Below are 14,709 nucleotides of genomic sequence, written 5' to 3'. Positions count from 1 at the left end.
AGTGTTTTTATTTCATTTACTTACAAAGTTTTAGTTTTTGTGCTACTAATGCTTTCAAGTTTTTTAAACATGATTCTAGTTATATTCTTGTTATATGTATTTTGAATTGCTAATAGTATGCGTTTATTGCATAGGACTATATTTACTGACGAACCCCAATTTACGAAGGGTGCAATAAATAACTCACGCAACTCCGAAAAACTTGTGTAGTCGAAAATCCCCATAATATTCGTGAATTCCATTCGCAGACTAGATAATAAGAAGACTAGATAATAGTCCTTTAATTCACAGTAATGGCCTCCATTTCTTTAGTGCACTGATGACAGATACTTTAGTTGGATTTCTTGCAAAATATTTTGTCTAATATACTATAGGTCTGGATCCCGCGTATGAAAAAAAAGTTGATTAATAGCAAGCTGAAAATTTGTTAATAGCTTAAGGGTGTCTAGTAGGATAAACTTTGGTATATGGGAACACTGGAACAGGGGCAGTTTTAATTGTGGAACAGGTTAAAAATTTGGAACGGTCACACCACGAAAACGGCACATTTATTTTGTCCGACAGAACAGACTTAAACTTACCGAACAGAGATTAAACTCTCATGCAAATATCAGACTGCTATTTATCACCTGTCATAATTGCTGTCATTTGACATATTCTACATGTTCCACTCATTAAAACGCCCATTTGGTGATAAATAGCACTCTGATTTTTGCATGAGAGTTTAATCTCTGTTCGGAGAGTTTAAGTTTGTTCTGTGGGACAAAATAAATGTGCCGTTTTCGTGGTGTGACCGTTCCAAATTTTTAACCTGTTCCACAATTAAAACTGCCCCTGTTCCAGTGTTCCCATACATCAAAGTTTATCCGACTAGACACTCTTAAGCTATTAACAAATTTTCAGCTTGCTATTATTCAACTTTTTTTCATACGCGGGATCCAGATCTACTAGCCAATATAGCCTACCGACGTATGTACTGTATGTACTGTATCACTACATTTCTAATGCTGCTTCTAAAGGAAATCAGCACAACGGAGGCAATTCTTGCAAAGGCATCGACAGAAGAACAAAACCGTAATATTATTAACGATGCATTAACGTTTTTGAGTGAAGCTGAATCACTGAACCTTGAATTTTGAATCTCTGAACCTTCCGTTTTTTTCTAATTTTCTAAAAACAATAGTTGCTTCCATTAGCTGACTATTAAAAAAATGAATTGTTGTTTTTGCTTTTTTTTTATTCTCTGTAAGTCGTCTGGTCTACACCGGTAGTACTGTATCTCCGCGATTTGTATATCTTCCAGTAACTATTATACACACCTACAAACCTCAGCAGATCTGCTATATATAAACTCTCCGCCAATACCAGACAGGCATTTTTGTTTGACTCTGGTATACCCATCGACGTCGAACGGTAGTTCTACGAAACTACTTCCAAACTGTGATGAAGGTTCATCCGTCTCTGCTAGTTAGTGTATTGGTAGCGGTCCCATACTATGCCAAGGCTTATAATCCACCAAATTTTGCTAGATGTCTGGGTTATCACTTAGTCAACACTTTTCCCGATTTGTAAATCTTTTCATCCCCTGAACTCGATGGTGTTTAAAGCTCTGGATTGAGAGCCCAGTAGTCGCAAGGCAAATCTCAACATATTAAGGGCAAGAACAGAACAAGTGGGTCGAGGTGGAGGTGTAGGTCGCGGTAGATGCTACTAGTTAAGTCGCGGTCGATGTCGACAGCACATAGCAAGGAGGTCACCTGCGCTGTCAGTCGAGCTAGAACCACTATCAAGTGAAGTAGTTTAATGAAATTTGAATGACAAAAAGACTGTGCTTTTGCGATGTTCAGTGCCGGATTTGCCACTAGGCCGACTAGGCCGCGGCCTAGGGCCGCAAGCAAAAGGGGGCCGCAGCGTTTTGTAAAAAAAACTTTTTTGGTAAAGAAATGTGTAAAAAAGCCGTGTCCGAATATGGACACGGCTTTGCGCATTATACTATGCATAATGACATCTAATGCATCTGGAGAAAGATATTCAGCGTGTTGAAAACAATCAAAAATTGACGAAGATTCTAGATTGTCTAGTTTAGTTAGTTTTGTTTCAAATGCTAAGAGCTTTTTCAAGCCTTAGACTTTAAGGCCATCGGTACATAATGGTACATCGGTACGCAAATATTTTACGGCTATCCCTATTTTTACGGGTATTCTGTCTTTACACGGCAAATTACGTGTAGTAAAATTTTCACTGGTATGGATATGTAAATATTACTACTTGACAATGTCATCATTAACTTTAAAGAGGTGGCTTTTGAATGTTCTTGGATAACTGTTAATTGTATAATTGCAAATTATTAATTCAGTTAATAAATATGATTATTTTTTCACTAGTTATGCATTCAGTGATCGTAATAATTTATATACTGTACAACAAAAACTAATACTCAATCGAGAAAAGAGAAAGAGTGTTAAAGTGATTTTTTAATAATATATTGTTACTATGGAACGCTTACAATTTTGAACATCTTTAACAACAAAATACTTTGATCACAGAATATATCCTGGTCAATTCTCTCCTTGGATCGTCCATAAATAACAAACAATTCACTTTTTATTAAGTTCACGTCTTAAATCAATTATTTATCAAATACATTATCAATATTATTTAATCAACTCAAAATATTTCCGATGCCATGTCAAATATTTAAAATTGTCACTGTCTTGTCATCATATTCTATTTGACTCGGTGCGTTGTATGACAAAGAAAGCGAATGTTCGATATGGAAAATATCACCACGGACATGGAGTAAATTTTTTTCAAATCCTGAAAAAACTAATGAATCTTTTTAAAAAATTTAAACGCAGAATGAAAGACTAAATTATTATCGAGGGCCGAAAGTCCCTTAGAATAAATAAAAAGTTTCTTTGAACGAGATATTTGAAATTAAAAATTACACTACATTTTCTTTTAGTTTTTCACCCCTGTAGCTTATTAAAATAAACATTACAGAAGTTTTCAGGAACTTTCGGTCCTCGGTAAGAACGTAATCTTTCATTCTGCGTTTCAATTTTTTAAAAATACTTATTAGTTTTCTCAGGATTTGAAAAAATGAATCCCATTTAAATAGCATTAGAGCCGAAACTACGTGCCCATCCCCTAACGATTTGAATAAAGATTTTGCAGCAAAAAAAAAGCTAGAAAAGTGAATGTTTAGAGTTTAGATATGAGATTTATTATGAGTATGGAGTGGAGCGAGTGTCAATGTTGATCACTAATCCAACTTTATCCAAATTAAGAACATGACGTTGTTCAATGACGCTTTTCAGTATAAGAGAATAATGTGAGAATTTAACGATCTAAAAGTTTATTTGTGGTATTCTTAATATTTTTATTTTTCAGTACCGTAGCGTAGCCTTTTACTGTTATACAGTTCATATTATTTTGCTTTTTCTTTTACTTATAAAGTCTTTTCAACTCGGCTTTTTTTAGTCTTTTGCTGCCACCTGTATCTACTTTTCCCCCGGATGAAACAAATGCTTTTAATTTTAACAATTAAGGACAGAGGTGCAAAATGTCGCCTGTCAAAATGTTTAATGTGATTTACCAATGTACTTTTTCTAGTACCAATGTTGTATCAATTTTAAAAAGTAAAATATTTTATTAATATTATGTGCTTTACGCTTTAATTACATAATCGTGAAGTTATCGGGGGCCGCTCGGGGTAATTTGGCCTAGGGCCGCAAGTACCCTAAATCCGGCACTGGCGATGTTGTGTCAAAAAGGAAATTTATAAAAAGTATCAACTCAGATAGCGCAGGTAATAACAACTTGGCTTCGAACGGATCAATCACAGGGAAGCATCCTTGTAGGCCGCTCAGTAGACATCCATGTAAAACAAACTCATTTTATTTTCAAAAGCATCGATGTAAACCTCCTGGATGGCATCACGCTAAACCTCCACCGCGACTTACCTGCTCTGTTCTCTTCCATTCACTACAATGTGTTTGTATTACATGGATATCGACATCAACCGCGACCCACTTGTTCTGTTCTTACCCGGCTATTGATTATGTTCAAAATAAGAGAGCTAAAAGGAACTACAACGTTAATGGGATTTTATTATCTCATATGGTTAATGGGCCTCTAAGTTTGAAAAAACCGCAGAGTGCTACCATTTAAATGGGTGCGTTTTTGAGAAAGGGGTGAATTAGTCCCTAGGCACAGGGCGAATTAGGGTGAGTTCTATTCACTTTTGGTACAAACACTTCTACAGGAAAATTGTTCCAGATTAAATTTACTATCGAAATAGCATATCTTAAAGTCCAAAGTATTTTTTTTACAAAAATATATTCAAAAGAAAAGCAAGAAAAAAACACGAAAGAAAGCAATTTTATTTTTTGCCCCATAACTTTTTTCCACAGCGATAAAGGTATAGGCATTGCTTCAGCGAAAAATAACTTCCATCCTTTCTCTTTAAAATGACGTTTAGAAGAAGTCTCTAGGATTTATAGTTTTCGAAGTAGGATTTTTCAAAATTTGCCGCTCACAGAATTTTTGAGCCATTTTCCCCATTATTTCGCAAACATTGTTCTGTAACTTTTTTTTTACGCATTTCTAGGTATATGCAATGGTATATTTAGTAGAAAGAGAAGTCAATTGCCTTTAAAATGGTCTATTGTATAAGGCTGTACGCCTTTTTTTAAACAAGTTATGCTTTTTCAAGGTTTTATACTTATAATGATTTTTGATATTTTTTATGATTATTTTTTAAATTTCTCATTATGACTTTTTTTCTTGTAAATTTAGGTAGAGACATTTTGGAATAAAAATAGCTTGTTTACTTTAAAATGGTGTATTGCAAACTCCTCTAGCACTATTTTTAAACAAGATATCCGTAGGATATCGAAGGGTATTCGTAATTTGAGAAAAACTTTAAAAAATTTTATTTTTTCAATTAGAAGAATATAATTGCATATTGTAATATAATTTTTAGTTCCAAATAACTTTTCTTATTAACACTTTTCGATATTGTGAAATATAAAGGTACTTTACTCTTGAGCGAAATTGATATTTTTTAACATGCCTGGTACACTATTGATAAAATTTTATATCTGATGATTACATCTTAGGTTTTAGACTATGCAGAGCATTTTATAAATAATAATTTTTTTCATAAAGTTAATAATAAAATATTTTCCATATGGTTCCAACTTAGTGGGACCTATTGTATGTGTATATGCCAAACTTTGAAAAAGCATATCTTGTTCAAAAATAGACCTAGAATTTTTTATATTAAACCATTTTAAAGTCAAGAAAATAGGCTGTCTTTTTTATTAGACAATGTATAAATATACAATAAAAAAAGTTATAATGAGAAATTTAAAAAGAATCGTAAAATATATCAAAAATCATTAAAAGTATAAAATTTTGAAAAACTATATCCTGCTTAAAAATAGTCATACAGTCTTCTACGATAGACCATTTTAAAGGTAATTGACTTTTCTTCCTACTAAATGTAACATTGCATATACCTAAAGCTGCGTTAAAAATAGTTACAGAACAATGTTTGCGAAGTAACAAGGAAAATGGCCCAAAATCGCTGTGAGCGGCGAAATTTAAAAAATCATATTTTGGAAGCTATAAATCATAGAGACTTACACTAAAGGTCATTTTAAAGAGAAAGGATGGAAGTTTTTTTTCTATGAAGCAATGTATATACCTATATCACAGTGAAAAAAAGTTATAGGGCAAGAAAAAAAAATGCTACCTTAGGTGTTTTTCCTTGCTTTTCTTTTGAATATATTTCTGTAAAAAAAAATATTTTTGACTTTAAAATGTGATATTTCGATAGTAAATTTAACCTGCAAAATTTTTCCTGTCGACATCTTTGTACCAAACGTGCATAGAACTCACCCTAATTCGACCTGTGCCTAGGGACTAATTCATCCCTTTCTCAAAAACGCACCCCACTAAACGGTAGCACTTCGCGGTTTTTTCATATCTAGAGGTTCATTGACTATATGAAACAATAAAACCCCGTTAACGTTGTAGTTCCTTTCTAAAATACGTAATCAATAGCCTATTAGAGTCACTTGTGGTACGGCTGTGTGGTGTTTATTTGGTTATAATCTGTCCTAGGTTCTGTATTAGCATAGGACATTCCCAGTTAATCACTGGAACGCAATATGTTTGAAATGAAAACTGTCCGCCCAGTCTGTCCAGCGCTATTGTTTTTTGTATTTGTTTAAAATTTTGACTGGCATCATGCGCTGTGTGGCAAATGACGAGAGCAATTCGCTATGACGTAACGCCATCAAACGAAGACTAGATAATAGTCCTCATTAGGAACTAAACTTAGATTATAGTTTTATGATTTTTTTTAATTTGCTAAAAAAACTAATAAGTTATAAGCCATAATTCTTTTTACGTCTTAAACTTGAACGTGGAGTAAAAACATCGTAAAATTATAAATTTTGTATTGATATGTTGAAGTTGTATTGAACGCTGATAATTTATGTATGTATATTTTTTAGCGGGTGCTATGGATGAAGAATCTTTTACAAAAAGTTTCGAAGACTGCCCGACTGTACAGATTTTTTCTTCGCGTGAGGTAACAGAAACTTTGAAGAATATTCAAGATACAATCTCCGATCCTAATAAAGAATGGAACAAGAGGGTGGAAGCTGTAAGTTAAACAAAAACGCTACTTTTTTTTATTAATTTCAATATTGTAAAAAAAACTACGCATTGTAGATGAAAACGTTCACCAGACAACTTTCTTGAAAATACTTGCTCTTTAAAATTAGATTTTCTAAATTAAAAAATGTTTATAAACCAAAAAATTATTGCAAATATTATTGGGCGCTATTTTTTAACTGGAATATCTGGGGGAGGTCAATAGAAAAGGAGTATCATCTCCTGTGTATCGAAATATCCGGGTATTTATATTTTATTAATAATTGTACATTTAGTTTGACTTTGCAGTTCTGCCAAAAGTAAACAGCGTATGCTTTGTTGATACGTTAGCAGGTGGCGTTAGGATCAAACATAATAATTTATAGAATAATTTTAATACAATTGCGATCAAAAAAATCGGGTCGCTCGGTGAATTATACACGTTAGATGTCTCGAATTTCCTAAACCTCTTGTCCTATGTGAGTGATTTTTTTAGTATGTTATAGCCTTATTATTTAAGAAAATCGATGTAATAATATTGTTGCTAGACAGGTAAATGTCATTTTATACCGGGTGTAACAATCATACTGTGTTTTTCCTTAAAGTTCGGAACAGCTCAAAACAAAATAAATATATTCGATCTAATTATTTACAGGTCAAAAGAGATCAAAATAAAATATCATTCTATTCGTCGCCGAGTCGCAGCGAAGTCCTCCTTCGGATAGACGTCTGAAAAAGAAGAGCAAAATTAACAATAATACGAAATGTTCTTACACCTCAGCACAGTGTAAGTTTACAAAACAGTCATGCTATTCAAATATATAAATTTATCGGGAGCTCACGGTGCACCTTGCGGTTCGAGTTGGCCTGCCTTAGCTTGCGAGATCACTTCACCAGCGGTGCCTCGGTACTCAGATCGGCCTGCCTAGCTCACCTCGCTTGGTTGGTAGTGGAGCCCAGAGCTGTCGCTTCAAGACTGGCGGATCGCGGATCTCTGCTTGTGGTCTCCTTAAATATCCCTCTGCCAGTGTTTTATTTTGGAGAAGTGGAACTGAGTGGGGCATTTGCGCGATTTGTGAAACTCGCACGGTTCTAAGTGTCGATGCGTGTTCGACGTATCGGCGTATCATTACAACCTTGTGGAATATTCTAGCATGTGTAAAATATTGAAATTAAAACTCAATTATAGCCTTAGGCTTTGTTAACATTTTCTTTTTTTATTAATTTGCTTATGTTGGATAATAAGAAAGTTAGGTTAAAAACTAGCCATCTTTTTCATCAATAATTCCTCATTTTCTGCTTAGTTTAATAAACAAGCCTAAAGTAGGCTATAACAAATTAACAATTTAATGGATGTCAAGTTGTTAACAGTCAAGAAATGTCTGGTTTGTTGTGAAAATTAGTAGATTTATTATTTAAAGTTTCAATTAAGTCCGTATTTTTTGTTGTTTGGTGGAAATGGAACGCACTATAAGGAATTTGACCAACGATGAGTGTGTTCACGCAGTGATCTTACATAGCGAAGGACTTAGCTACCACGGTATGGACTCCTTATATTGGTAACAATTTTTGCTAATGCACGATAATGCAAGAGCTCACCTTCACGAACTGTAGCCGAATATTTACAAGAGGTAAATCTTCGGGCTTTGAAATTGGCCATCGCATAGTCCAGATCTTAACCGGATCGAACATCATAAAGAGGAGAAAAACAGAATTCTTCGGCCATATAAGTCGAGGACCTAAATACCATCTGCTTCGCCTTATAATACAAGGAAAAGTGGAGGAAAAGAGATGGATTGATCAAAAGAAACTTTCATGGCTGCGTAATATTAGACAATGGTGTGGCTGCACAGTAGAAGAATTATTTCGCGCAGCAGCCGATAGAGAGAGGTTTCAGGAAATTGTAAACATGATGACGGCCAACGTCTGAATACAGACACGGCACCTAAAGAGGAAGAAGAATAACATTAACATTGCATAACAAAATTAAATTTAAAAATCATATTTTAAACAAAACGTACTTAGTGGAATAGTTGATTTTTGTAAAAATTCATAGGTAGTCATAATAATATGGCCAGGGACTGTATATCTCTTTTATTATCCATCATAAGCGAATGAATCAAAAAGCAAATTGTTAAGAAAGCCTAAGACTACAATTGACTTTTAATTTAAGTATTTTATATATGCAAGAATATTCCACAGGGTACCTATTCCGAACTTTAAGGGAAAACCGCAGTATGATTGTTACACCTGTGTATTAAATAGTGTGATGTATAATGCCTTTTAGGTCCAAATTAATTAAAACTCTCTTTCTTGGTTCAGATACATTATATTTACACTCAACTCCATCAATGACTAACTATAACAACGTGTTTACATATAACAGTAACGACCTAGTACAATAATTAAATAGTGAGTACAATAATCTTTCTCCACCGAGTTAATGTTTATATACACATTTAAATAATAACAAAACATGACAATTCAATGTTACTTGCGGTTATTGATACAAGAACAGATACTACATGGATTAATGACTTTGAATGAGTTTTAAACATATTTTGTACAGGGTGATATTATAATACCACACCTCCCCGTTTTGTTAAGATTACATATTTTTAAAATAAGATTGATTGTCTATCATCGCCGTTTTTTTAAAAAAAAGAAAGTCCTAAGAAGAGAAGAAGAATATCTGAGTGTATATCCCTCTTTCCCTTTCACAGAGTGTTTATGATTACCTAATACTATTTTCAAAAATTAAATTTCCTAACTATCCTAACTAACTGTAACATGGTACATTTCAGATCAATCGATTTTTCCCTAAACATGTATATTCTTTTTCCTATTTTACACAAAAGTTCATATTTTCCCTATACTAAAACTGGTATTTTATAACCTATTACTAGTTCACGTACTTTCACGTCGTGTCTTTTCGTCCTTTTTTTTTCGTTCACTAATTCACTTCATCAAAACAGTGTCCACAGTGAATGAAATTGATCCTAACTTTTAAATAGTCTTTTAGTGCCTATAAGCCGTAACTAATTTAATTGTGATAAAATCTCGACTTTAATACTTCCTAAGCTAAGCTAAATATTACCTAAACTTCTATTAAATAGTATATATATTATGGTATAAAAAAATAATTTAACGTTACTTTGCTATTTCATCTTATTATTTCAGTCTTATTTTGATTTATTTATATACACCTTACTAACTTTAGAATATTGTACCTATAATAGAAATGTAATCTCTCTAAAACTTTTAATATGTCTCTAAAAAAACTTCTAATAACTCTCTTGTACCTATAATAAATATTTAATCTATCTAAGAACTTCACTTTTTGTGTCCCTTTGCTTACTATCTACTAACACTTATTGTAAGATATTGTCTATCCTTAATTCAAACACTTCCATTTTCCGCGAAAATTTAACCTGAATTCATTATCTACATTTAAAAATAAGTTATTTATAATTTACGTTACTTTAGAAAAAAAATTACAACTTTAATTCTTAGACAAAAATTCAATGATTAGCTACTTATTTGCTTAGTATCTTCTTAATTTTGCTTGTTTATTTTGGCATTTTTTATGTTTCTTCTTTCATTTTTCCCACATATTTTATTAAAAATTCTCTTTTTTTTTCTCTTCTTCTTCTTGTCTGGTACTACACTATATATTTTTTCATTTTTCTCCACATATAACACTTCTACAGTGCACATAATTCATAATCATTTGTCATTTAATCATCAATATATCATTTCATAATGTAACATCATAATAATCACTTCCTTTACTTATCCCTCAATGCCTACGTTCGACTAATCAAAGTGGCTTTACTCGAGAGAAAAGTTCCAATTCTTCTACATATTCCATATAACAATCATAATACTCAATACTAGCCACGAAACCTCTACAATCTACCTTAACAGAAGCGGGTATAACATCGTTGGCTAGATCAAATTCTTTTACAAATTTCACAACCTCAATCCCTTGCTTTGAGGCCGTTGTTTATTCACGAATAATCATGAATAAAATAGGTACTCTCAAAACACAGAGTGGGTCTCTAATAAGCTTTCAAGCTTCTATAAATCATTTAGTACCTTCCCAATTTGACAAGAGCAGTGGGTTTCTTATTGTCTCAAGTTGTCTCATAATATTTAGCTTATACTATTGTTAGTTCTTCTTCTTATCTATATAGTTTCTCTCCAAATTCTTTATCTCGACTCTTCAGGTCGGTTCGTTAAAAATATATCTCTTGCTTATAGCAATGTTTGTCTTAAAGCTCTTATATCAACGTATGTCATCACTAATCATTATTCATTAAAAAAAAATCATTTATATATCATTTATCACACAAAAATTATTAATTCAGGTTCATATCATACAAAATTTAACACAAAATCGATGAAAATGTACTAAATATACTCAATAAATATCAATATGTAATAAGATAACTGGCTAATAAAAATTCAAGAATAGTATACATATTCGACAAAAATTCGATAAAAATTCAAAAATAGCATATGCAAAAGTTAGATAAAAATATTCAAAATAAGTTTATATCTCAAAATTTTTGGAAAAAATTCGATATTCCATAAAATATTCAAAAATAACCGTACTAAAAATCGAAATCGGATAGAGATTTTCAAATAGATTCAATAAAAATTCAAATTCAATAAAAATTCAATAATAGCAGATATAATAAACTTCTATAAAAATATTCAATTCAAAAATCACTTCATGTTTCAAAATTCATAGATATTCTTAAAAAAAAATCGATACTTCATAAATTATTCAAAAATCAGCAAAGATAAATATTCAATGTTCAATAATAATATAAAACGAGGGAAGCATTTTTAATAAAGATAGACATTCTTACTTACATTTTATTTCCACTTTGTCTTTGTTCACTGGGTTCTCTGCATTCTTCCTCTCCTGGTCTGTTTTCGCCGTCTATACTTCCAAGCTGGTGCCGCCATCTTTGTTCCTTACAGAAGATTCTCCACTAGTCTGCAGGATCAGCCATGTATTAAATAGTGTGATGTATAATGCCTTTTAGGTCCAAATTAATTAAAACTCTCTTTCTTGGTTCAGATACATTATATTTACACTCAACTCCATCAATGACTAACTATAACAACGTGTTTACATATAACAGTAACGACCTAGTACAATAATTAAATAGTGAGTACAATAATCTTTCTCCACCGAGTTAATGTTTATATACACATTTAAATAATAACAAAACATGACAATTCAATGTTACTTGCGGTTATTGATACAAGAACAGATACTACATGGATTAATGACTTTGAATGAGTTTTAAACATATTTTGTACAGGGTGATATTATAATACCACACCTGGTATAAAATGACATTTATCTGTCTAGCAACAATATGATGACATCGATTATACTAAAAAATCACTCAAATCGGACAATAGGTTTAGGAAAATCGAGACATCTAACGTGTATAATTCATAGAATGACCCGATTCTTTTGCTCGCAAGTGTTGCGAGTAATTTGTTGAAAATCATATGAAAATTTATTTAATTTTAAAAATATTACAGTAAAACCTGCCATATCCGGATCAATGTGGCGACAGACCGATCCGGATATGAAAAAATCTGGATATCAAGACCACTACTTCTTTTATAGTCTCTGAAACGTTTTCACCTTCATACATTCCAGTAATCAACGCCGTTAATAACTTTCGTCGAAAGACACGTTTTATAGATTCTACAATACATTATTTCGCCATCTTTTAGTTCTTCTTTTATACTCTGGGTTAATTAGCAAAATACAAGGAAAAGTTATTTACCAGCAATTTTATTGCTGGAATCGAATCTTATTATTGTATGTATTAATAATATAGATATGCAAAGTTCGCAGATAGTGTGCTACTTTTTTTATAAACAAAATGGCGCCCGAAAATCGTGTTTTTTTCAATTTTTACTCTATAACTCCAAAGATTTTAACTTTAGACCAAAAACACAAAAATAAAAATTCACAGCAATTAAATTCTGCATAGAGACTTGTTTTTTCCAATTTACTTTGACGAAAACTTTCCCCGGAAAAAGCGGATTTTTCCAACAAAATCTTTAATTTTCAACTAAACTTTTAGATAAGTAGTTGTTAATCAATAATTAAATAACTGGGTAACGTAAAAGCCCTTTCCGTATATATTATAATTCCGGAAGTCTATGGAAATTGAATGAACAGTTTAGCAACAATTAAAATGTTAATTAAAAATTTACGGTCGCTATAATAACGACAATAATTATGATGCATAAGAATAACTATGATTTTTTCATAAAAGGACACTATACCTATCTAATGTACTGTACAGAATTGAAATTGGACTATTTAAGCGGCCTCAGGAATATTTTAAAATTATAAACAATTTTTTGGTTTATAAACAAATAGAATATCTCGGGAAATATTAAACTAAATTAAATTGTGAAAACGGTATTCGAAAGACAGCGACAGGACGCTTCTTTTAAAAGAAAAAACGTTTAATTATGACGAGTGGTTCCTGAGATACAACCGGTCAAAGTTGACCGGAATTTACGGCAAAGATATAAACAATAGGATCATAATTTTCAAACCATCACCTTTTGTTTTTGTCCTCTTTCTCCACACCAATTTTCATATCTTTAAAATCCTCATAACATATATTATTATTATAATAAAAACTATCGATAATACGTGTGAAAATTGCCAAAAATAGCAATATTCCAATCAAAAATTAGGTTGGAGAAAATGTAACCCTCAAAGTTCAAAATCGGTATACGTTAACAAAATGCATTTTCTCGGCTTCCCATGGACCAATTTCCTTCATTCTTTTTTTTGTTCCCTAATAACTCGAGTAGAGCCATCGAACTAACGCATTAATAAATGTCAAACTTGCTTTTGTTTTGTTATAATAGATTAATTTATTTATAAGAACAGAAAATTACATATTTTTTCCAGATGTAGGCTTTTTTTAGATAAACTTTCTACAAGTGTACCTTTTAAAGTTAAAAACATAAATATTCTCATTTGAAAGCTGTATAATTATTTAAACAATTTTTATTTAAACAAATTAAAATATTGTGTTATAATAAATAAATTAATTTATTATAACAAAACAAAAGCAAGTTTGACATTTAATAATGCGTTAGTTCGATGGCTCTACTCGAGTTACTTGGGAACAAAAAAAGAATGAAGGAAATTGCTCCATGGGAAGCCGAGAAAATGCATTTTTTTAACGTATACCGATTTTGAACTTTGAGGGTTACATTTTCTCCAACCCAATTTTTGATTGGAATTTTGCCATTTTTGGCAATTTTCACACGTATTATCGATAGTTTTTATTATAATAATATATGTTATGAGGATTTTAAAGATTATGAAAATTGGTGTGGAGAAATAGGACAAAAATAAAAAGGTAATGGTTCGAAAATTATGATCCTATTGTTTATATCTTTGCCGTAAATTTCGGTCAACTTTGACCGGTTGTATCTCAGGAACCACTCGTCATAATTAAACGTTTTTTCTTTTAAAAGAAGCGTTCTGCTGCTGTCTTTCGAATACCGTTTTCACAATTTAATTTAGTTTAACATTTCCCGACATATTCTATTTGTTTATAAGTCAAAAAATTGTTTATAATTTTAAAATATTCCTGAGGCCGCTTAAATAGTCCAATTTCAATTCTGTAAAGTACATTAGCTAGGTATAGTGTCTTTTTATGAAAAAATCATAGTTATTCTTATGCATCATAAGCATTGTCGTTATTATAGCGACCGTAAATTTTTAATTAACATTTCAATTGTTGCTAAACTGTTCATTCAATTTACATCGGCTTCTGGAATTATAATATATACGGAAAGGGCTTTTACCTTACCAAGTTATTTAATTATTGATTAACAACTACTTATCTAAAAGTTTAGTTGAAAATTAAAGATTTTGTTGGAAAAACCCGCTTTTTCCGGGGAAAGTTTTCGTCGAAGTAAATCGGAAAAAACACGTCTCTATGCAGAATTTAATTGCGGTGAATTTTT

General features: G+C 31.7%; 1 protein-coding gene across 4 annotated transcripts in view; it reads left to right on the top strand.

The window, feature by feature from the left end:
- Nucleotides 1-14,709, top strand: part of LOC114333789 (CLIP-associating protein) — a 271,149-nt gene that overhangs the window by 121,636 nt on the left and 134,804 nt on the right. For all 4 annotated transcript variants that reach the window (XM_050653967.1, XM_050653966.1, XM_050653965.1 and 1 more), the window contains one exon: nt 6,528-6,679. In XM_050653967.1, the coding sequence (XP_050509924.1) occupies nt 6,528-6,679 (152 nt within the window). The remainder of the gene's footprint in view (nt 1-6,527; nt 6,680-14,709) is intronic.

This window comes from Diabrotica virgifera, chromosome 6 (assembly GCF_917563875.1).
Source record: "Diabrotica virgifera virgifera chromosome 6, PGI_DIABVI_V3a".
In the NCBI taxonomy this organism is placed as follows: domain Eukaryota; kingdom Metazoa; phylum Arthropoda; class Insecta; order Coleoptera; family Chrysomelidae; genus Diabrotica; species Diabrotica virgifera.
This window is presented reverse-complemented; position numbering and strand designations above follow the sequence as displayed.